At 38.9% G+C, this 23,684-nt stretch overlaps 1 protein-coding gene and 1 non-coding gene across 4 annotated transcripts in view; both read right to left on the bottom strand.

The window, feature by feature from the left end:
- The window catches only part of ZFR (zinc finger RNA binding protein), a 47,746-nt gene that overhangs the window by 14,168 nt on the left and 9,894 nt on the right, over positions 1-23,684 (bottom strand). For 2 of the 3 annotated variants that reach the window (XM_032097251.1, XM_032097253.1), the window contains exons 3-14: positions 15,155-15,437; positions 13,555-13,699; positions 12,505-12,723; positions 11,067-11,317; positions 9,451-9,642; positions 7,058-7,358; positions 5,962-6,155; positions 4,472-4,591; positions 3,824-3,969; positions 3,297-3,459; positions 995-1,200; positions 634-784 (exon numbers count right to left, since the gene is read on the bottom strand). In XM_032097251.1, coding sequence (XP_031953142.1) covers positions 634-784; positions 995-1,200; positions 3,297-3,459; positions 3,824-3,969; positions 4,472-4,591; positions 5,962-6,155; positions 7,058-7,358; positions 9,451-9,642; positions 11,067-11,317; positions 12,505-12,723; positions 13,555-13,699; positions 15,155-15,437 — 2,371 coding nt within the window. The remainder of the gene's footprint in view (positions 1-633; positions 785-994; positions 1,201-3,296; positions 3,460-3,823; positions 3,970-4,471; positions 4,592-5,961; positions 6,156-7,057; positions 7,359-9,450; positions 9,643-11,066; positions 11,318-12,504; positions 12,724-13,554; positions 13,700-15,154; positions 15,438-23,684) is intronic. The other variant, XM_032097252.1, reaches the window with a different exon arrangement.
- Positions 18,025-18,162, bottom strand: LOC116438648. Its single transcript, XR_004237866.1, has one exon. It is a non-coding gene; the product is annotated as a small nucleolar RNA SNORA66 (small nucleolar RNA).

Genomic DNA, 23,684 nt, shown 5'->3' with positions numbered 1-23,684 from the left:
TTACTAGACTGCACCGACATACTAATGCTGCGACAAGCACTCTATAGTGACAGGCTTTGTTCATCAGAGACCAGAGGTTTTATACTTTCTTGTGGAAATTCTGTAAAGGGTTTGTATTAATTTCACTGAATGCTCTAAGATTGCATGTTTGCTTTTCTAAAGGTCCAAATTATAAAAAAAATCCCACATAAGACTTAGCTAACTAATTCTGAACTATAAAGCACTGACACATATGAATAGGAGCCAATATGTAAGCACAAAAGACAGGCATTAATGGAGAACTTTGACCTTGAGGCAGCAGGCGTGCTGTAACACTGCGCAATTACCTCTATTGCTACTGGTAACTGATTAATGGCCTTCCTCATGCTCATTTCTATTTCCCACATAAATGAAGTCTATTAAATGGTGATTGATACTACACTGCTAGAGCACACGCTTGTATGGACACAATATAGAGAATGCAGAACACGCAGCAGTCTCTGAATTCAGACAGAAACACTCAGAATACGGAAAGAAACTGAACCTTGGCTATGTCACGCAGCAGCACAGTGAGCCCTGCAGACATTTAACTTGAGGACAGATTTTTACAGTACTCTTAAAAAATTCAAATCTAAAAATCTAAACTCTACTTACTGCAAGTTGCTTAGGGAGACTTTCAGCAATACGACTGAGTAACGTCTTGGAGGGCTTCTCAGCACACAACAAAACAAGATTGACGTTTCGGTCTCCACGGAGTAGCAAACCTTTAGCCAAAACGCCCACCCGTAAAACGCCTTTCAAAGCTCTGTGAATTATAGTTAAAAGTTGCATTTAAAATAATAATGTAAAAATAATAAAAATAATCCTTAAGATAAAGAAGTGAAATAAAACAGTATTCCACATGCTTCTGAGACTTCAAAATACTGTAAAAAACCCCAAAGAGATGAGATCCTGGAAGCATGGATAACGGGAAAGAAAAACAATAAAATTCTTAAAAAGTAATAAAGTAAAATACCTGTCTTTACTTCCATCCTTTTTGTCATCTCCCTCTTTGTTCTTGCTTTTTTCATGATCAGTCATGCTGTCAGAAACCAGTTTCAAAGCACGCTCAGTAATAGAAACAATTTTTTGGACTGCCTGAAGTTCCTCCTCAGTTGGATATATAGCAGCATGCTTGGTCATCACATAGCGGTCATCAGAGGAGTCAGGGCGGCGCAGAGGCTGAACAGACAAAAAAGTGTATTTCTGAGACTTGGGTGCACTTCCAAGGTCACAAATGAGACAAAATGAGGAAAAGCCAAACATGTGGATAAAGAACAGAATATTCAAACCTCACATCACTGAAATGTAACAAAACATGAAATCTCCTCAACAGCCTATGCTGGTCACAATCAATCATGTCTGAAAAGACATGAAATGTACCAAAATTAAACAAAAGCAAAATCCCAAGATCAGAGGTACCTCCGCAACATTAGTACTTCTTGTCTTTCTGTCAACTGGGAAATATTTGCATATTGCTGCAAAATAAAGCATCCACGACTGCTTTCATACAATCACAAGATGGACCCTCAGAAGGTCATCGAGACCAACCTCCTGCGCAAAACATGGTCAGCTTGAAGACCACATCACGTTGTTCAGGGTTTTAGCCTGTTGGTTTTTGAAAACCTTTGAAGATGGAGGTTGCACAACAGCTGTATAAAAAAAAGATGATTTCCTGTATTCAGTCTCAACCTCTTTTGCCTTGGCTTAAACTCGGTGTTATCTCACCCTCTCAGGACTGTAAAAAGCCTAGCTCCATATCCTTTATAATGCACAGCTATTAGAAGGCTATTACATCCCACTGAAGCTCGCTCTTCTCCAGGCTGAACAAGTGCAGATGCCTGTCTCTCCTCACAGGGCACGTGTTCCAGTGATGCCATTATGATTTTTTGCCTTTTCCTTTTACATTCCTTTTATGTATTCTCAGTGTCCTTAGCACACATACTTGCAATCTTTAAGCCTGATATCTTAGCATAGTCCTGGAATTCTGCTAGGCCGGAACACCACACATCCTGAAGGCCTCACAGCTGCAGGCCAGAAAGCCTTGTGCTATCTTGAAAAGCCAAGGCCCTCTCTAGAACGTATTCTGTAAACTAAGATTAGGCCCATCTGGGGGGGGGAATACTTTCGAATAGGGAGATGTCACACCATTAATTTAAGCCTCTCATTGGGGAATCTTTGTCAGATATGCTAATTTGCAAGGTCTATAAAATTGTATATGTGATATATGGGGTGCGTGCATTTTGGCGTGTTCCATCTTGACAAACTGTTGCACCATAAAGATCCCTATTAAATACCGAAGTAAAAACCCTTTTATCCCTTAACCATGTCTGACTTAATTCTAGGACTAGGGGATAAGGCATCACCAGACCCCTGACCATCCTGGTAGCCCCACACTGAGCCTATTATGGTTTATATATCTTCTATTGGAAAGCCCAAAATTAAATGTAGCACTGCAGTTAGGGTCTAACGAAAGCTGATCACTTCCCTTCATCTATTAATTATGCTCCTGTTACTAAAGCCCAGGTTGCTGCTGGCCCTGCTGCCAGGGCACACTGCTGACTCATACCTAGATTGCTGTTTGCCAGGACCCCTGCATCCCTTTCACCAGGACTGCTACCCAGACTCTATCAATTCAAGGGGTTATTCCTTTCTGAATTCAGCATTAGGCATTTTTCTTGCAGAATTCCATAATGTTCCATTCCTACAGCCTGCCTAGGTTCCTCTGTATGGTGGCCTTGCCCTCAAAGGTATCAGGTATTCTCCCCACCCAAGATGATTGAGGTTCATGCCAGTTGCAAACCTCAGGAGTGTACACTCACTCCATCACCTTTCAGATCACTGATAAAGTGCTTATCAGACTAATCCCAGGACCAACCCATGTGGTACTGCACGCCACACAGCTAGAGTATGATGCACCACTAAGCATTACTCTCCAAGACTGATGATCCAGCCACTTTTTATCCATACATTTGTCCACAATTAGTTAAATAAGGTTGTATAATGCAATCAAATAAAGTAAAAAGTACAAAAATCCAGTACGACTTGTATTTCAGAAGCAGCAGTATTTGAAGCATCCTCTTTTCATTTCACTGGACTTACTTTGGAAGACTAGTCCACCTACACCATTTCATTAGCATATAATTTCCTCTTCACTTTTCCAAATCCTTTATTAAGAAACACTGGAGACAAGTGAAGCAGCACTGAATAATTTATAATTCTTAACTGTGCCTGCTGGTAAGAATAGTTTAATTTTTTTCTCAAGTTAAGAAACTCACAGCTGGTCCTTGGGGTTGAGGAGGCATTCCAGGTCTAACTCCCAGCAGGCCTAGAGGTCCTGGAGGGCCATGAGGATATCCTCCATCTGGTATTCTGCGACGGTCATCCCAATGATGTTGCTCTTCCTCCATTCTCCTCCAGTACATGTCCTCTTCATATCGCCTGAAGTGCATCAGTCAAAGTGTTCTCTTTACACAGCAGTTAATACTTGCCATTGCTCTAGAGAGATTCTTCTCTATCCTCAACAACTTTTAGCAGCCATAAGCAAATACCAATGAACAGAGGGTAACTAACATGAATTATTGTTGTAAAAGTAGGTCTGGATTTATAGCAAAGTAATTCTACTAACTCTGCATTCCTCAGAAGGATTGAACAGTAACAAGCAAAAACTGCAGAGAGAGAATGACGATTTAAAACAAGACAGTACAGAGTTCCCTGAGTATTTAAAATAAGTAAATATAGAGTTTAGTTTCAGACAATCTGACAGCAGCTTTGTCACATTCATTCAAGAAACAGAATGCATTACCTCATTTCCATCCTCCAGCGTTCCTCCTCTTCTCGCCTTCTCCAGTATTCTTCTTTCTGCATCTGTTTCCTCATCTTCTCCTCTTGAATTTTTCTTGCTCGAATACTGGGCTTTACTTCTACTTGTAAATCTGGGTTTACTTTTTTCTAGATCAGAAAAATAATGAATTAAATGTTGCTTTCCTGTCCTCATCTCAAGGTTCAGAGCTGTTCTGACATATTTAACATACACTAGTCATCTACAAGAAAATCAAGGAGAGTAAAATGCAGTTTTAGAACTGCACAAATGCACTTATCACTAAAAAATCTGCAACACAAAGAGTGTGTGTTGCTTATCCTACCAAAACCACTGAGCAATACTATTTTACTCTCTTAAAACTCAATGGTAAGCAACATAAAGAACCTATTGTTGCTTGCATAGGTTGTACTAGAAGCAATATTTAAAACATTTTAAAAAACCCAACCAAAGTAACAGTTTCACAGTTTGCATTATTCTTTAAAGACTATATTGCCTAAGAAATATATTTCTCTTTTTTTAACATGCTATTTACACAGAATGCCTCCTTTTGTCTAGTCTTTAAACCTAAGAACGGGCAACCAGTCAGCTGATATCTGGTCAATTTTCAGAGAGAAGCATTAGCATTTCTACCTTGTACTGAAGTCTGTGACGCCGCCCTTTCAAGTGCATCTCCTTGGCATTAGGATCATTAAAACTGCATTCACAGAGTTTACAGTGAAAGCGGATCACCTTTCCTTCATCATTCCTTACCTGAAAAATAAAGTTATAACACCTTTGGCCTTTTTTTTTTTTGTAATAAAGGGGATATAAAATTTAATTATCCATTAATCTAATTCTCCAGTGACACTTGATAATGTCTACCTGTCTCAAGACATATTAAGAAGTTCACACAATAAGTGAAAGAAGGCAAAGTAGAAAAGTAGAACCTTCAGTTCTGACAGACACACCACTGTGCTTGGTAACGAGCAAGGAACAAGGGCCTTCCATTTCAAAGAGTGCACAGCTGTAAAGTCAAATCTGAACATACTGAGGTAATAAATTATAAACCTGTATATCATGCAAAATTTATATCACACTTAATCCACCTGTCTCATACCAACCACATGAAGAATGCCCCACTGAGCAAAAAAGAAACATGCACAATACAAAAATGGAAACATATGCACAAGCCTTTGCAGGTTCAATGCCTTGTCACTCTTATCTTCAGTGAGAACCCAGAGAATTACAGATAGTCAACCTCATCTTGATCTCTGGGAAGGTGATGGAGCAGCTAATCCTGGAAACCATTGCCAGGTATAATGAGAGCAAGAAAACCATCAGGAGCAGTCAGCACGACTTCACCAAGGTGAAGGGCTGGTAGATGCAGACAGAGCAGTCAAGACTGTCTACTGGGATTTCAGTAAAGCCTTGGACACAGTCTTACCACAATATCCTCCTACACAAGCTGTTAAATGCATAGGCTGGATAAGCATACAGTGAGGTGGACTGAAAGCTGTCTGAACAGCCTGGCCAAGGGTGGTGATCAGCAGAATGAAGGCCAGCTGGAAGCCAGGAGCCAGCAGTGCACCCCCAGGATCAACACCGTCCTGTAACATCTTCAGTAATGCTCTGGGCAATGGGGCGGAATGTACCCTCAGCTAGTTTGCTGATGACACAAAACTAAGAAGAGTGGCTGATATGCCAAAGGATGGCATTGACATCCAGAGGGACCTCAGCTGTCTCATGTGGGGAAGAGGAGGCTGAGGGGAATCATATCAGTGCATATAAATACCTGGTGGAAGGGAGCAAAGAGGACAGAGAAAGACTTTTTTCAGTGGTGCCCAGTGCCAGGACCAGAGACAATGAGGACCAACTGAAACACAGCTGAACATCAGAAAACTCTTTTTTATTGTGAGTGACTGTGCCCTGGCACAGCTGCTCAGGGCAAGTTATGGAGTCTCTATCCTTTGACATTCTCAAAAACTATCTGGACATGGTCCTGAGTGATGGGCTGTTGGTGGTCCTTCTTAAGCAGGGTGGTTGAACCAGATGAGCTAAAGAGGTCGCTACCAACCTCAACCACTCTGTGACTATGTTTCACTAAAACAGATAGAAAATAATACACATTTTCATATTAATACCTCCTCCACATAGTCATGGCCCACTGGCTGGACATCACTTTGCAAGGCAGCAAGAGTTGTGGGAGTCACTGGTTCAGCTGCTGTGTCAGGTTTTACTTCCTGTGTTTGTACTGCAGCAGCAGGAGGTGTTTTAACACTTTCAGCTGATTTCATTTCTTCCATTTTACTTCCTGTTGTCTGAAGCTTATTGCCACCTAGAAATCAAAAAAAGTTAAATTATTACCCTTCATAAAATGAGAATGCGATTAAACATGATGTGCAAACCGAGGATTTTATTTGCCAGTATCTGTGGTCTGGCCACAGCATTATTGGTCTTTTAAAACCAACTGAAACTTAAATATATTTTCAATACAACTAAATATTTCAATAGTAAGTTTAACAACATTCAAGTTACTTAAACACTGAAGTGTTTTATTCTAACAAGAAAAACTTTCACTTTATAAAATTACTGTTTTGGTTACTTCTTTTCCTGCTTTTTCAAGACACAGGACTGAATGGGAACAACTCAGAATATATATTTTAGTAATCTCCTTTTTTGTCATTTTGTAAATGCATCCAAAAAAAGTACTTCAAAACCTTTTAATGTTTGTACTGGTCAAGGCAGTATACCCTTAGTGTTGCAACTGTATAGGTCTCTCCTTGAGGAGAGGATAGCTTACTGTGGAACAGCTGTTTCCCATCTCTGCTCTGTTCAGTTCAAGTTTCCATGGTTAGTTTTCCACTGTAAAAAGGATGTTTCAGATGCCCACCACCAACTGCCAATCTATTGCAGGTGCATTAACAGCCCAGGCCATGAACTGAAATTAGGACTAAAAACTGCAATACTCCAGCAGCTACTATATAAGAAACCAAAGGTAGGAGGCTTCTTATGAAGGTGGGAAAAGCATTCAAGAGAGGCCAGGTGATGGAAACAACTGGGTAGAAAACACCATAAATTCTGAAGCAAAACTTTAATAGACATTACCACCTATCAGTAATTCCCTTAAACACAGTGGAGTTAATCATGCACAGAGTTAACTAAATACATTTTGTATCTGCTGCACTAATTCTTAAGAAGAATTTATGGAAGAGGTTAGGTTTCAAAATAAAGACTGACTTCTGTACTTGCCAACAAAGTTTATTTTCGGTGTAGATATTTTCTTTACAGCTATATTAGCAGCAGTTGAAGATGTTTTGTTGTTAGACGCAGTGTTAAGTGGTGTGTTTGCCGTGGGAGTAAGAATTTTCACTGCAGAGGATGCAACAGAGGAGTTCACTGTACTGCTGCTGGTTGCTATATTTGAAGCAGAGGCAGTTGGTTTGGAAGCAGATGTGGATGTTGAGGAAGTAGCTTGGGTAACCACATTTGGTTCAGTCGAAGGAATGGGTTTGCCAAGTTTTGTGTGCAACTTCACTACCTGTAAGTAGGAAGACAAATTTGTAACATGATCTCCCTGGGGTTAACGATAAAAATAACCTATTGCTAACATAAATATAACTGAAAAAACGCAACACAAATTAAAAGTTAGCTTTTTTTTTTTTACAAAAGTGGTCTTGGGGAAGAAAAAAGATAGATAAGATAGACATGTAAAAACTATTGTCATCTGTAACAAGGAAATAGTTAATAGTTATCTCACATTGCTTACTTCCATTAGAAATTCAGGCATTTACTCCCACAGCTGTTTAGATAAGAACAGAAACACAGTAAAGCTTGTAAGCCAGGAAAATTCAAGGAAACAGTTTGCTCCCACTGTTTCAATGTGTCTGTTTTGTTGCCCAGTCACATTTTAGTCTCCATATGAAAGCCCAGTACACTGAACTATTTTGGTCCAAACAATATATGTAACTAAGAGTTATTTAATTCAGATTCAACAACACTGTGTCTTTTGATTGCTACATTTGAAGAGTCTTCATATTGAAAGAACTTGGAAGTTACTTAGCCAAGGTGAACGGATTCCTCAGGAAAAAATTTTCCTTTTTTCTAATGTACGGAAAGAGTGAAGGAGGATTCAAGAGGCATTTCATAGAAAGTAAAGAGGTACATGCTTATTCTTAGAAGTAATAAGCAGAGGCCTTTCCACAACATGTCTGTCATAGAATAACACTTCTTTTTGGTGACTGCTGACCACCACCTGAAAAAAGCAATGCAAGTAGCCCACAGGAAAAAAATACACAAAATCAAACCTAAAGCCTGAGTTTTGAAAATAGCAGTAAAAAACCCCATACAAATCTGTGAGACATGCCTTAAACGTGAATATGTACACAATCATGATATGCATACACCTGTCCAAATTAATTTCTTAGGCTTTTGTTCTTATTTTTTATGCTCCCTATCAGAATACAGACATATTAATGTCACACAATACTATAAACTGAAGCTCAAGCAACTCTCCAAAGTTACTTTTTTTCAGTAGAATGCACAGTTCTTTAGTTACCACAGCAATAAAGAGAGTCCTTTGAGATCTCGTTCTCACACTGGTAAGAAGCTGAAACAGCAGTGGTTTGTGACTATCACAAAGAAAAAGCTATATCCAAATATAAAAGGGTAACATATACTGTACTCCATATACCTATAGAGTTATTCGGCACAACCCAAAACAGTAATGGCTCAATTTATTTAAGGAAGAACACTAGACAAGTCTGTCTAAATTTTAATTTTTGCTCTTGGAGGAAAATTATTTTAAGTATGTTGTCAGATTTATTTATTTTAATAGGAACAATGTTACTGATGCCTATGTTCTGAGATGCAAAGAGCTATAAAAGCAGAGTATTAATACTGTATTTGTTAATGATATTAATCTTTCCAGCGTTATGAGGAAAATCTGTAATATCTAAACACATATTCTACCTATCACTGTATTTACTATTGTATGGTAAAATTTTAACCACAGGTCACAGCATTTCAGAGTTTTTTTTTCAGAATGCCCACATAAGAGCACCCACACAGTAATAAAAACATGTGTACCATAAGTCTTCCAAACATACTCATTATAAAGTCTACTACAGGACATTGTTCCTTCCTTCCATAGGACAGTTTTCTTTGCAAGAACTACCAAGGAACGATGCCTAACACTCCTATTCTTTGCACTGGCTCAGCTTACAGCATTTCAAAGTGCACTGAAATATTTCCTGTTCCAGCCAGACAAGTAAGATGAATCTCAAGAAAAGTCTTGAAAGAAGTTAGGGGGGCACAAGCATAGTACCACATGTCCTCAGTGGTACCATTTCCTCATCTTACTCCACACCTTCTTCCTATGATTTGCATGATATCCCAATATATCCTCTTTTCACTGATGCCATAGCAAGATTTCCCCCCTTTCTTTCAACAAGGCCTTTCTAATAGCGAGCCTAAAAACAAGATTGAAAGGAAAAGAAGAACTAAACATCTTCAAATAAAACAATTTAAATTATATTGTTCCTGAATATTTTCTCCTTCCTTAAAATGAGAAAAAATCATGTGGAGAAGTGTATATACTGACTTGCATGCTAAGAACAAAAGAAAACTCTTACTTTCTGATGCTTGGCTCCACGGATATGGGCAGCATAAGCATCTGCCCCAGTACAAGACACATCACAAAGCTCACAGCGCAACTGATTCTGAGTTCCACGAGCAGAAGTACTGTTGTTATTGGTGTTCTGGGAAGCTTTTAATGCTGCTTCTTTCTTTTTGTGTTTCTGGCCTTCTAAGTGTTCTTTGTAAGTCTGTTTAAATAAACAAAACAGACAGAGTAAGCTTTGTACTGCTGGTTCATCATTCACGTGAATACATGTAATATAGAACATAGCATAAAACACGCATTTTACCAAAGAAATACCTCCTACACTGAACATTTCTGCTGTATGAGATGCTCTAAGGGATTAATAGGCCACATCTAAGACCAGAAAATTTTCTTCTCCAGCACCTGGATTCCACACTTAGGTAAAATAATATAGGTTTTTCTCCCCTAGCTTCTCAATTCCCCCATCAAGTAGTGGTCAACAGATATCACCACTGAAAACTTGATATGATCAGAAAATTGCAGTTTCTTGCATTGCACTTATTCTTGATTTTGAGCTTCCTTCAAACTGTAAGTGTATCCAGATAAACAGAAAAATCAACTTAAAAGAAGGTAGTGCACAAATAAAGCTGTACTGAAAAAGAAATGCAGTTGTTGATATAAGCTTCTATATTAATACTGGCAATCTAGAGCAGACAGGGTAGGAAATAATGACAAGTTTACCTAAAGAAAAAGAACTGTTTTGCCAGACTGACAAATAAACACTCTGCATGACTTTGTATCTACTTTCTAGCCACTTGTACCCACTGTGACACTAAACGGGGAAGTTCGAACACAACGAAGAATACATTTTCAGGTTTACCATTCACAAAATTTATGTACTTCCACAGCTTTCAAAACAGTATTTTCTAAGAAGTTTCCTATGTTAAAGAAACAAATAGAATACCAAGGTTCAAATAATTCTGAAGTCACATGAAGCTTCTCTGTACAAGCTCAGGGGATGCATCTTTATGCCTTCCAAAAGGACCTCTCTATGATAGTACACCTTTTCATTTAATTATGCCTTTAGTAGAAGTATAGACTCAGGTCTTTAAAAATTAACACATACTCTTGATTAGAGGGTTGGAGCACCCCTCCTATGAGGAAAGGCTACGACAGTTTTGTTGGTTCAGCCTGGAAGAGAAAAGGCTTTGGGGTGACCTAACTGGGACCTTCTAGTACCTAAAGGAAGGCTACAAGAAAGATGGAGAGAGACTTTTTATAAAAGCCTGCAGTGACAGGACAAGAGGGAATGGGCTTGAACTAGAAGAGTAGGTTTAGGTATTAAGAAGAAATTCTTTACTGCGAGGGTGATGAGGCACTGGCACAGGTTGCCCACAGAAGCTGTGGACGCCCCATCCCTGGAAGCGCTCAAGGTCAGGCTGGATGGGGCTCTGAGCAACCTGGTCTGTTGGAAGGTCTCCCTGCCTACAGCACACAGCTTGGAACTAGATGATCTTCAAGGTCCTTTCCAACCCAGACCATTCTACAATCCTGTGACTCTTAAGAGGGTCAGGTTTTTTAGCTGAAGAAATTATTAATCAAGTACAGTAGAATAAAGTATAGTAAAAGAATACATAATACAGATACCTGTGGTCCAGCACAGCTGATCTTGCAAACATCACAGTAGTGGATCTGGGGCGGTTTGGGAGGCTGTTTTGGTTTCAGTTGCTTATTTTGGAATGGTGCCTTTTTAGTAAAGGTGGTCCCTGTCCATGCAGCTGTTGCAGCAGCAGCAGCAGCTGCTGCTGCTGCCTGTTTCTGTTGCTGCTGCTGCTGCTGTTGGTAATAGGACGATGCAGCTGAATACACTGCAGCTTCATAGCCAGAATAGGAGGTACCTGAAAAATTAAAATAAAAACAAATGTTACATCACCATATATAATGTATCAATTACATAACACACTAATTCAAATCATGTTGCATAACCGTCAAGGGGCAAGGCAAGATATAAGTAATTTACTGAGATCTTGTCAGGCAGTCTTGAATTTGGCTTCATGTTTCACAGTAGACAAATATACAGCCACCAATCATGTTGGAATATATTCAATTTTAGACACATCTTTGCAGATACACAGTTATGTTAGATACATCAAAGCATCCCTAAAGAACATACGAAATTTCCTGGTACATCTGGAAAGATTGGGTACGATGGAACAAGAATTTCAGCGGAAGATTTAGCAAAGGCCCCATGAACCAAGCAATCTTCCAGAACCAGATTTGCTGTTCAAGTTTCCTAATGGCAAGGACTGACAATATGCAGAGGAAGGGTAAAAAAATGAAGATAAAAGACAGAATGTCTAGTGCTATTACATCCTATTTCAGTGATTTAAGTTGTTTTGGTACAGAGAAGATGCTTTGGTCACTAACACCTGGCTACACAGTCCTTGATTTGTAGTTGAATAAATCAAGGAAATTAGGCTCTCTCTCAAAGAAGTATTAAAAGCCCTTTTTAAGCAGGAAACAAAAGAAAACAAAATGTTCAGGGTAGCTATAACATACCAGTTAATTACCATCTATGGCTATGAAGTTACCATATTTTCGTCTTTAACTATGTTTTGGATTCCTAATGGTTGAACAAGAGTCTTTTCAGCACACATTCTCATTCCATTTTGGGTCAGAACAACCCAAACTTAAAAGATTTATACTGAACTGTTCTCTCCTGTCTCTGTAACTGTACAGAGACACAACTGTAACCCTTCCTGTTTTCCTAGAGTAACATCTGTGTGGCTGCATTTCCTTATGTTTTATATCCCCTGTTTATTCCTTTTGACCTTAAAATAAGTCATGGTTCATGTAGCAATGCCAGCACTCTGTATACTCTCACATGTAACCGAACAAACACATAAGACATCAAACCTCTTTTAAAGATACAACAAAACATTCTGCCATTGTAATGACTGAACAGGTTGATACTTCTCAGCAGACTATGATGTAATCGAGCATGAACTGCTAAAATTCTGAGCCTCGAAAGCCTGTTCTGCAGCAACTGCAAAGATCCCAGCAACAAAACATGCAGAATTCTTACCAGAGTAAGTTACTGCTGTTGTGCTGTACGTCGCACTCTGAGTATAGGATGGAACAACAGTGGCTGCAGCTGCCACTGGCTGCACAGTCGAGGACACCGGATATATGGAAAATGTTGTTGTTGCTGGACTTGGGGTTGCAGGTTTTATAGCTGTCACTTGCCGTGTTTGCTGGGCTTGGGTGTACTGAGTTGCCCCTTGGCTATATCCTGCTTTAGGAGCTAGTAAGGATAGAAAATACAAGTGAACAAACATTGACATGTTTTAGCTGAGCAAAGTGCAAACCAAATTAAGGGAAAATTAACAATATGCTGGTGAACAAATGTGTAAAAAGTGGGTGTTTGTTTCGGGATTTTTGTTTCATTTGTTTTGCTTTTCAGTGTTGTACATTGGGTTGCTTTCCTGTCATGGGTATGCACTGTATACCATGTACCACACAATGATTTAATTACACCACAGCTCACAGTAGTAAGCCTCAAATTTATTTATTTATTTTTAACTGTGCTACCATGTTTTTAACATGATTGTAAACAAGTTTTAAAGAACCTTCTTATCCAACACTTTTACCAGAATACTGTAAACCAAAGCACAGCTAAACGTTCCTCTTATTTCTAAGTGAAGTAAAAAAAAAACTAGGCAGGATTCATGCTTTGTAGCAATCATTATATGAATAATTAAAAAATTATATACATGAAGTAACTAGAGAATTAAAAGAGCATTTCTAACCAAGTTATCGTCTGAACACAACATTGATTATCTCAACCTACTTCAGCAAGGTTTGTAGACAAATCAGTAGGAACTTTGCCTAGAAGTATGTTTTGAGTGTATTTAGCGGCAGTCCAAACTGCAGAGGCAGCTACTTATGGCAATGTCACAAGTGATGAAGTTCTAGGCACAGAAGACCTTTCTACACAGTGACAGAGATTACATGACAAAACTTAACAAAAACAACAAAAAAAAAGATAATGTGAAATAGTCAAACAACTATTTTTAAGGCTTAAAGTAGTCAACAGATTGTGAATAACAAGAGCAGCTTGAATCATGCCACCCACCTGTCTGGTAGTAGGACTCAGCCACTGACGGCTGCGGCTGGGCAGCAGCAGCCACGGCCGCTGCGGTCGCAGTTGGCTGCTGATAATATTGTTTGCTGTCATAAGCCACAGCTGGGGCGGTAGATCGAACGTAAGAGTAGGAATCCTAAGGATTCAGAACAGAGAAACCACCTGTAGGTATACAGCTAGGGTAACAGAAGTCATCCGCAGAGTCGAATTAAGGAAGTATTGTCTTCTGGTGTACTCTTAACAGAATAAAAACTCCCCATCTACATGTACAGTATATACAAATAAATGCATTCCAGGAATTAAATGTTCTTTTACAGGTACTTCAAGACTGAAACAGCCCTAGTGGTCTTTTACAGACTTAATATACAAACTATCCTCATGATTAATCACTTTCTCTACCAAATTATTTTTGAAAAGCATCTACTCTCAATAGTTTTTAATGACTGTATCACATTCTATTTCTGTAAAATATTAAGAAAAAACCCACCAGATATCTCTACAAAACATGAATTTCTACAAGGCCCAGTAAAGGCCCAGTTCTCAAGGGTAGAAACATGAATCTATATTGGCTTTAAAAATCTCATCATTAACAACATTTTTCTTGGTTATATTTTTTAGAGTATAAAAGTGGTACTTTTAAAGCTATCTTTACTTTTTGGTGTATCAACTAGTTCATTAGGGAACCATAACTAGTCTATAAAGGCAAAGCAAGTAGCTCATTTGACACCTTTAAAACTCAGTAGATCTCTAATAAGCTTAGAAGGGGATGACCTGGAAGCCGCTTTCTGCATGTACATGTGTTCTCTCATCCTCACCAAGTTTATGGTAAAGAACAAAGAATTGATTGACTGAGGGGAAGCAAAGCATGAACTACTAGACCTGAAATATACTAATGTATTAAAATTCTTTTTAATTCCAAGAAATACAACAACAAAATCTTTTTTCATCCAACCTGTGTAAACAGGAGTTATTTTACTTAGTTTAGGGGACTCTCTTTTTTTCCAAATGTATCTAACAACTGACCTCATAATATATAACAAATTGCAGAAGATGTACAAAAGAATTGAGAACATGCAGCAATAATATTGTCCTTTTAAACAAACCAAAATGCTAATTAGAATCTAGATAATGTCTTGATAAGTTCAGGACTAAAAAATTGAAAAATTATTGCAAGAAACAAAGTATTTCAAGATTAAAGGAGACAGAGAGCAAAAGCCCTTTTGCAAAAGCCTGTATCCACAGAAGGTTAGGTAGGGACCTCAGAAGAGGATATCCAAAAACTACCTACAGGGTAGTTTATCTCCTAGGGCAATCTTCTATCCTCACAGGCTTGGTACTAGACTCCAGTGGCACCAAGGAATCTGACAAAGGAACTGTTTCTACCTCTACTGAAAATTTTTACTGGAACAGTCTTTTCAGCTACATCAGCTCCATGACCCAGTTTACTGCACACCAAGCCAACATCTAAGCTAACACAAGACAGTGCTTTTCTTTACAGCAGTAGTTCCAGAAAACCACTTTTTTTTTTTTCTTTCCAAACAGGCTTCCTCCTCTTGAAGTACCATTTAAAAATCACACAGCAGGAACCTACCTGGTAATTCTGCGTGGTGACAGGAGGTGGTGGTGGTGGAGCTTCTTGTTGCCGCTGTGTGTAGCCATAGTCCGTAGCTGTGTGCGCCGTGGGATACCCGCCATAGGCAGCAGCTGTGGCAGCAGCTGCCACGGCCACTGGGGCAGGCCTGGCCACCGCCACCGTGGCTGCAGCTGGGGCATAGGCTGCAGTGACCGTGTGTGCCGCCACTGGGGCCTGGTGGACAGTGTAGCTGGCAACTGTGGTTGGATGGGAATAGGCTACACCCGAAGCTGGCTGCTGGCTGTATGGGAGAAGACAGTAAGTAATTAATCCAATCTACAAAGCTGATGCCTACACATTTCAAAATCCCACATTTGATTAATACTTTGCCTGTTCTACAGACAGATCTGGAGCAGCCTTCTATGTCTGCACACTCTTATTTAATGGCTTTTATTAACCATCTCCCATCTCCATGAAAAAGGCCGTATCATTCTTAAATTTCTGTGGATGGACACATGGAACAGAATCACAGAATGTTAAGGCATGGGAAGGGACATTAAAGATCATCTAGTCCCAGCCTCCATGCCAGCTCCCACTAGACCAGATTGCTCAAGGCCAAGGCTGCCAGGGTTGGGACACCCACAGCCTCCCTGGGCAACCTGTTTCATCATCTTGCCACTCTCAGAGTAACGAATGTCTTCCCAACATCTAACCTACATGTCCCCTCTTTCAATTTGTACCCACTAATCCATGTTCTATCTCTACAGTTCCTGACATTTCATGCAGATGATGATTTACTTCATAAGGGGGGGGGCATTTGTGCTCAGTTTTCTCTAAGCAGTGGAACACAAGTCCTTCTTTCATTCAAAATAATGCAGTATTCTCAAGCTGTTACATTCTCCAGACTGGCAAGCGGTAAAATGCTTTAGTAGTTCTTCAACAAATTGACGCACCTGTCGAATTAAGAAAAATGCTACTTTTCTGTGAGAGCTTATTATTTACCTATACTAGCATGAAGCTTTTCATTACATCATATTCAAGCAATGAAACTTTAAAGACTTTCATGAAAATTAGCTTGGAACTGTTGTATTTACTTAAGATACACATATCTGATCTGGGACTTCTCCAACAGATGGTTAGAATTAGAGGAGCTGGCCTCACTTGCTTGAGCAGAAGTCCACTGACACAATACAAAGCATCAAAAGTGCAGACAATCATATCGAGCAAGAAAACTGCCCTGGCAATTTTCCAGGCACATGCTGAGACTAATCTGCCTCTCTAAAATTTGCAGGTAGGATGCTAATATGAGGCAATTTACTAAAAATCTGCAGATATTGACAGCAGAAATAAGAAATGATTGCTTCAAAGGTTTAATTACTTGAACAGAAACTAGAATTATTGTTCTGTACTGAAGTGTAACTCTGCATGATGTTGTCCTATTATGATGTAGAACTGTGGATTATGATTAGAAGCTTAGAATAGTTATTTTGACTTTTAAGCAAATAAAGTGAAGCAGGCGAAATAGCACTATCTGGAACAATGACAGCAAGTAGGGATTCAGTGATAATTCTGATTTTCTTGTACATTTCCTTCACTGCTGTCCAATAATAGCTATATCTACATACTTTTAATTTTACAAAAGACATTTCCACCACTCCCTTTTGTTCAGTAATTTTTTATTACTTATTTTTAGAAAACCTGGTTTTGTTACTCAATTACAGCAGAACCCACTTACTTTAATAAATTAAAACACTCACAAACACACAAAATCCCCCCTCAAAACATTCTAACAGCAGAAACATAGAAAATTTTACTACTGATGGATTTATATGCCTGCACTCCACCTTCTTCCCATCATATGTACCTGGCTGCTGAAAAGACTACTTGCATTCTATCCAATTTTAATTCAGTTCTGAGTTGTACTTACAATAATGTTTGATGTTATTTTCAATTATTAGCCTAAGAGCAAAATGTGAAGACCTAAACCACTTTGATGTACCTCCCATCACTGCTTGCAACAACTCCTCCTCCCTATTGTTCACAGGAAAATTCTCTGTTTACATAACAGGAGAAATTGGACTCTATCACAAAATTCAGGAAGACTGTTTTATGATGGTAAATGTGAATGACAGACTATAAAATTAGGCCTCATTATGCAAATAACTAAGAGCATAGAAGTGTAAAACATTCACAAAATCTGAGGTAACTATCGTAATATATACCTACTAAAATGACATCAAACTGAGTAAACAGACAGCAGACTGTACAACTGACTGCAGCTGAACACACCAACAGTCTAATACTGCCTACAAAGTAAGCCTTGTTTCACACTATTCCCACTCTTAGTCTTCCCTTCACCCCTATACCAATCCTGGCTAAGCCATCTTATTCCATCCTTGGTGCTAATTCTGGTACTTGTCAAGCCATTCAGTGCACTAACTTAATTTATTAATCTAGCAGAAAACAATGTGAGGATTTTCTGTTGGGGTCATACTATAGCATAGCAGAAATGTTAAGAAACACGGCAGCTTACAAAATAAGTCTGCTGAGTGTCAGAACCCATACAAATTACATATATACAGGGAAATGGGGGGGGAAAAGGGAGCAGAAGACTTGCGCAGAAGCACTAGCTTGGCTTTTCCAATTTAATGAAACTGTATTTGTTACTGTTACAAAATCAGATACAGGGCTCACAACCGACTGCAAAGTAACAATACCAGTCAGTTTATCAAAGAAAATGCTTTTGTTCTCAGAATATGTATGAATAAAGATACTTGATAGTTTTCAGTATTTAAAATTGTGAAGAGATCATGAACATTACTAGCAGAACTATTACCAAGATTATGGTACAGACAATTGCATTTCTTGTGCAACTGTGAAGCAAAATTCCTTATAATGGCATAGAATTAACAGCCCAAATAATTAAGATTTCTAAGGCTAATACAGTTCTGTGACCAAGTTTGTTTTAGCAAACCTGTTCCCCTTGCTTCTGCAACATCATGCAGAGCTAGTGATCGAGTTTGCAAGACTGCAAGTAAAGTCTGAAAAAAGAACTGACTGCTTCTTCATTTCTAAAAGTTGTGTTATATTATATAACAGAAATTAATGGTGACATCTCCCCTAAATTTGTGACATTCTTCTCTCCATGGTCTTACTGAAAACCTTTAACAGTAGGATGAGCAGACATTTTCATGTAATTAATTTACATAAAAATATCCTTGTGCCAACTTCTTCAATTAACTTATAAGAGCTCTTATCCGTGTTTGGTGATTAGCGCTTCATCACGTTTCCTGAGATGAACTTAGCTCCTCCCAGACTATTTTGCCAAACTCACTATTCCACTCTTCCTTCATCTGTGCACCTATCTTAGTATTATCAGTTTTTCGTTAACTACAGATGGCAAGAACCTCATGCATCATTTCATACGAAGTTTCAGCTGTTCCACCCACTCTGCTCCAGACAACTGCTTTCCTTCCCAGCAGTCTAGCTTCCTCAGACCAGATTCTTGTGAAGTTACCTGTGTACTGACTGTTTTCCTCACATCAAATAGCACACAACATGCCACACTAATATAAATACTAAATCACAACCAATCCCTCGTGAACTCCACTGCAGTTACTCCTACTTTATAGCAGTTCTTCTAGTTCTACTATCACCTCTACCAGCTCCTTCTCTACAATTCTTTTACTAATCTCTACCTTAAGCAGTAATTTTTCATACTGCACTGCATCAAGTATTTAATCTTTGTCTAGATAAATAAGACTCCAAAAGATCTAGGCACATCATCAAATTATTAGAGCACCAATGAAATAGAGTATGTCAGCTGAGCTATGGTAACAAACCACATGCATGTTCTTCACCACATCCCTCAACACAGTGGGGAAAAGGTGACTTTACACAAATTACTCTGTGTGTTCTGTGAGTTAATAATATACCAACGAGTACTGCAGGACTGCAGAGAAAGAAGCTAACTCATTGATGCAGCCATTTTTCTTTGTAGATCAATTCTTCTCTTCTCCAAAATAAATTCCAATATCCCTTATTAGCATTTTTGAGTCCAAGCTCTCTTCCAAAGACACTCGGTTCAATTTGCTTTATTAACTAGGAGGACCTTAAAACTCACAGAATAACTTAGGTTTAAACAAAGACTTGGAGGCCATCTGTTTTTACCCAGTCCTCAAAACACAGCTTATTTCAAAGTTAGGTTCTCAGGGCTTCGTCCAGTCAGGTTCTGATCATCTGCAAGAATGGAGACTACAGGGCTGCTCTGCACAACCTGTTCCAGCGTGTCACGGTTTAACCCCAGCTGGCAACTCAGCCCAATGCAGCCACTTGCTCATTCCCCCACACTGGAAGCAGGGGGGGAACTTGGAAGAGTATAAGTGAGAAAGCCTGTGGGTTGACATAGACAGTTTAATATGCAAGGCAAAAGCCACACACACAAGCATAACAAAGCAAGGATCCAGACAGGATGGATTGATGGGCCAAAGCCAATCATATGAGGTGCAACAGGGCCAAGTGCTCGGTCCTGTCCTTGGGTCACAACAACCCCAGGCTACACTGCACAATTGGGGAAGAATGGCTGGAAAGCTGCCCCGTGGAAAAGGACCTGGGGGTGCTGGTCCACAGCGGGTGAACATAAATCAGCGTGTGCCCAGGTGGTGAAGAAAGCAAATGGAATCCTGGCCTGTATCAGCAATAGTGTGGCCAGCAGGACTGGGACAGTGATTTCCCCCCTGTACTCGACACTGGTGAGGCCATTCCTTGAATCCTTTGTCCAGTTCTGGGCCCCTCACAAAACAGTGAGGTGGAGCAGTATGTCCAGAAAAGTAGAAGGTGTTCAGCCATCTCAGGAAAGCCAGGTTTCATCACACAAAATAGTTACTTGGAAAGACAGACACCATCACTCTGAACACCACCCCCTTCCTCTCTCTCCCCCCCAGTTTTATTGCTGAGCATGATGCTATACAGTATGGAATGTCCCTTTGGTCAGTTGGGGTCAGCTGTCCTGGCTGTGTCCCTTCCCAACCTCTTGTGCAACACCAGGCCCCTCACTGGTGGGTGGGCTGAGGAGCAGAAAAGGCCTTGACTGTGTGAAGCACTGCTCAGCACTAATGAACACATCTCTGTATTATCAGCACTGTTTTCAGCACAAATCCAAAACACAGCCTAATATCAGCTACTATGAAGAAAATTAACGCCACCCCAGCCAAAACTAGCACACGACATTTGAGTACCACGTCAAGAATTTTTTCCTTAGTTTATAAAAGCTCCAGTTTCAAAAGCAAATGAGCTCTAGACCAACACTTACAAAGGCAGACCCAGTTTCTGACCATTCAATTCAACATAACTCCATATAACAATTCTTACAGTGTTTAAATTCACTTTCAGAATAAATCATTCTTTCATTTAGGAAGTTATGGGTAGCTTCAAATTGTACTCTGCTGTACTACTGTTATACCACATCTTCCACCAGAAATTTTCAATCAAAAAGAATTTATTTTATTGATACGAGACCTATTTCTCTAGATGAACATAATAGTAACAGTGCTTCCCCATAAAGCTGACTTAATTTCTATTTTCTAGGAACAACACATTATTCCACGCTCATCTTCCAGTTCAGGTGTCTCTGTCACTGCATTCCATCCAGAGCCATTTACAGTGCACACACTGCAGCCAATTGTTCTACTCCAGGTTCTGTAGGTATACATTTCAGACAACTATAGAAGGTCATTTGCAGGACCTTACCCAGAGTGTTTTGTCTCTCCTTACCTGTTTTTAAACTTCCCCATCTATAATACTATTTTCCTCATCCTCTTTACTTCCTCTTCCCAAACAAGGTCCCCTCTATTCAGAAGTTTTACACCCCAGTGTATACTCAACTTGCCTTACCTTTCACATTCTAACCGAATAACTTCAAGGAAATGAGAGGTTAACTCTTTATTAGCAATATTGTATTACTGTGCATAAGTATTTTTTGTAAAACACCTTTAACTCAAATCTTTGAATAACATCTACAATAATTTCTACTGACACTAAAGATGGCAAATACCAATCTTTCTGTTGCATTAGTATCAGACAAGTGCCACATACTGTGAAATGCCACTGTGATACTAAACCTCCTAGGTAAGACTGACTGCAGTGAACTGTGACCATGTATCTCTCTCCACAGTAATCCCTAATTCCACGATAACCTGATTTTCTATGGGTGGGGGTGAGGAGCCACCCTGTCTTGCAATCTTGCAGAATTCATCCCAGAGCAAAGGCCAAAGCAAAAATTGGCCTTGTCTACACTGCTGTCATGTGCACGATACTCCTTCCATCAAATGCAAGTCCCTTTTTTCTCAAAGCAGGTGTATGTTTTGCCCTGATACTTTGTAAGTTGGATATAAGAGTAATACAGCAGCTGTTTATATAGTATCAACAATGGACCCTGTTGTGTAGGCCCAGAACTGCCATTCTGAAACAGAGTAGTATGTTAAAATATTTTTCTTGTTTGCAAAATCTCCATTGCAAACACTGAGGCACCAAATAGTTACAAAGATCTCCCTCCCCAATTCTACACTACAAAATCAAATAAGCTACAGCATAGCTGTACAAAAACCAGTGTAATTCTAGGTAGATACTTAGCCAGTAAAATTATACCCTGAACATTTGGCCAAGATGTATTAAAATGTCAGCAACAAAAAGTCCACACTCTGAGAACAAACTCTCAAAAGAGAAGGTGTTAGCAATCACTACTCTGTATTTCTTTTTAAAATAAGTAGATTAATTTCATAATTCTCTTGGTAACTTTTATCTCTCTTGTCAAAAAGCAGAACATTCAAGCAGCAATTAATAATTTTTTCTGAACTGCCCAAAGACCTTCAGCAAGGAAATTGTAGCAGTGTTTCTGACATAAGAAAAGAAACACAGACTTTCAAAGCAGGGGGGAAAAAAAAAAAAAAAAAAAGCTGGCAGCGCACTTAAACAGTCAGATGTTGTGGAGAGCAGAAATCGCAATTAATTCAATTTCAACAGCAATTAATGACATACAGGTGTCCACTTGGCAAAACATTGTTCTTCAGCTCCGAAACCAAGTGCTTGTCTAACTTAATAGCCATATAAGGTAGATTTGCAAACAAGCAACATTATTCCACAAAAAAAGCTTAGATAAGAACTTGTTAGATGGAATACAGGAGAACGCTTGTTAGTTACTTCCAGACAGCAATACTGAAAGAAGATCTCGATTACCAAAGAATGACACAGTATTAAGAGCAATTCTGAAACAAATATTGAATTCTCTTCTGCAATACACTTATGTCACATCTTTTTTCATTTCCAGCTACTGCCCTTTTCTAGAAAAAAGTGTGGAGGCATTTTTGTTAAAAACTAAATGGGAAGTAGAAAGCATTATTTATTTTTTTATGTTAGCAATATAAAGAAAACACAACATTTTGATGTAATGCTATCTATTTTGGCAGGTAACTGAAGATTTTAAGATACTTCATTTTCCACATTAAGATATTTGCTGAGTCAGTCATGCATTAAGAAACGTGATAATCCATCTGTAGCAGTTACTGTCAGAGGAATAATACATTTTCAGGAAAAGGCAGTCTACTTCCAAGTAAGATAGATAGCACATAAAAGGTATGTACACAGGAAGCACATAAAAGGTTCCCTATAAGCCTTGCCTTTCATCACACTTAATTCATTTATTTGAAAAAAAAAGAATAAATTAACTGTTACTCATGTGCATATAACCTGCTCATCTTCAGCATACTACGGTACTAACAACTCAACACATGCACACAAAATGCTGCTACTATTCCAGCTCTGTTTAGGCTGGTGAACACTGAAAATTTTCCTTCAAGAGGCAAAGAGCACCTTCACTTTTTCAGCTTCAGTTTTCTGAACAGTGCTGTTTTGATAGAGAGTTAGGATCTGGCTTAAAACCAAACATGTCTCTACCCAAAAGACAATATTCCTCAGAAATTACAACTTCTTAAACATATTTCTTGCAGGGTTTTTTTTTCATTTAAAGAAGTGATTTCCATGCTATCTTAGCACAACATTTAAGCAAGTCTTAAAATAGTTCTTAAAATACGGGTATCTTAAATGAAACATTCCACTAATTAGGATCTATTTTTTGATTTGTACCTTTTAAGAACACTGGAACATTTTAGCATTAAGGAAACCATATTTGGTGACATCTAACTGCCAGGTTTCTCGAAGTTTCACAGATTATTCTATTAATAGCAGAATAGGAAAAAATACAGTTTTGTATTTCAGGAACATGATGATTGAAACAAGTGTGATTTAATTCTATAAAAACTGTTGGCAGCAGTGCAATCTGCTACTGCTTCAGATCCTAACCTAGGAAGAGGCACTCTTGAATAACTGGTCAGATGAACTTTCAGATGTGCTAATGAAACATGGACAGAGAAAAGCAAAAACAAAATTAGAATTAACAGAAAAAAAAAAAAATAGGTGAGTTTTATTCTCCTAAACACACTTGACAATAAACAGCATAAAATGCTGAAATGAAATACCCGTCTACAATACATTG

The sequence above is a fragment of the Corvus moneduloides genome, chromosome Z (genome assembly GCF_009650955.1).
Source record: "Corvus moneduloides isolate bCorMon1 chromosome Z, bCorMon1.pri, whole genome shotgun sequence".
Taxonomy (NCBI): Eukaryota; Metazoa; Chordata; class Aves; order Passeriformes; family Corvidae; genus Corvus; species Corvus moneduloides.
The sequence above is the reverse complement of the archived record's forward strand: the minus strand, read 5'-3'. Positions and strand labels throughout refer to the sequence as shown.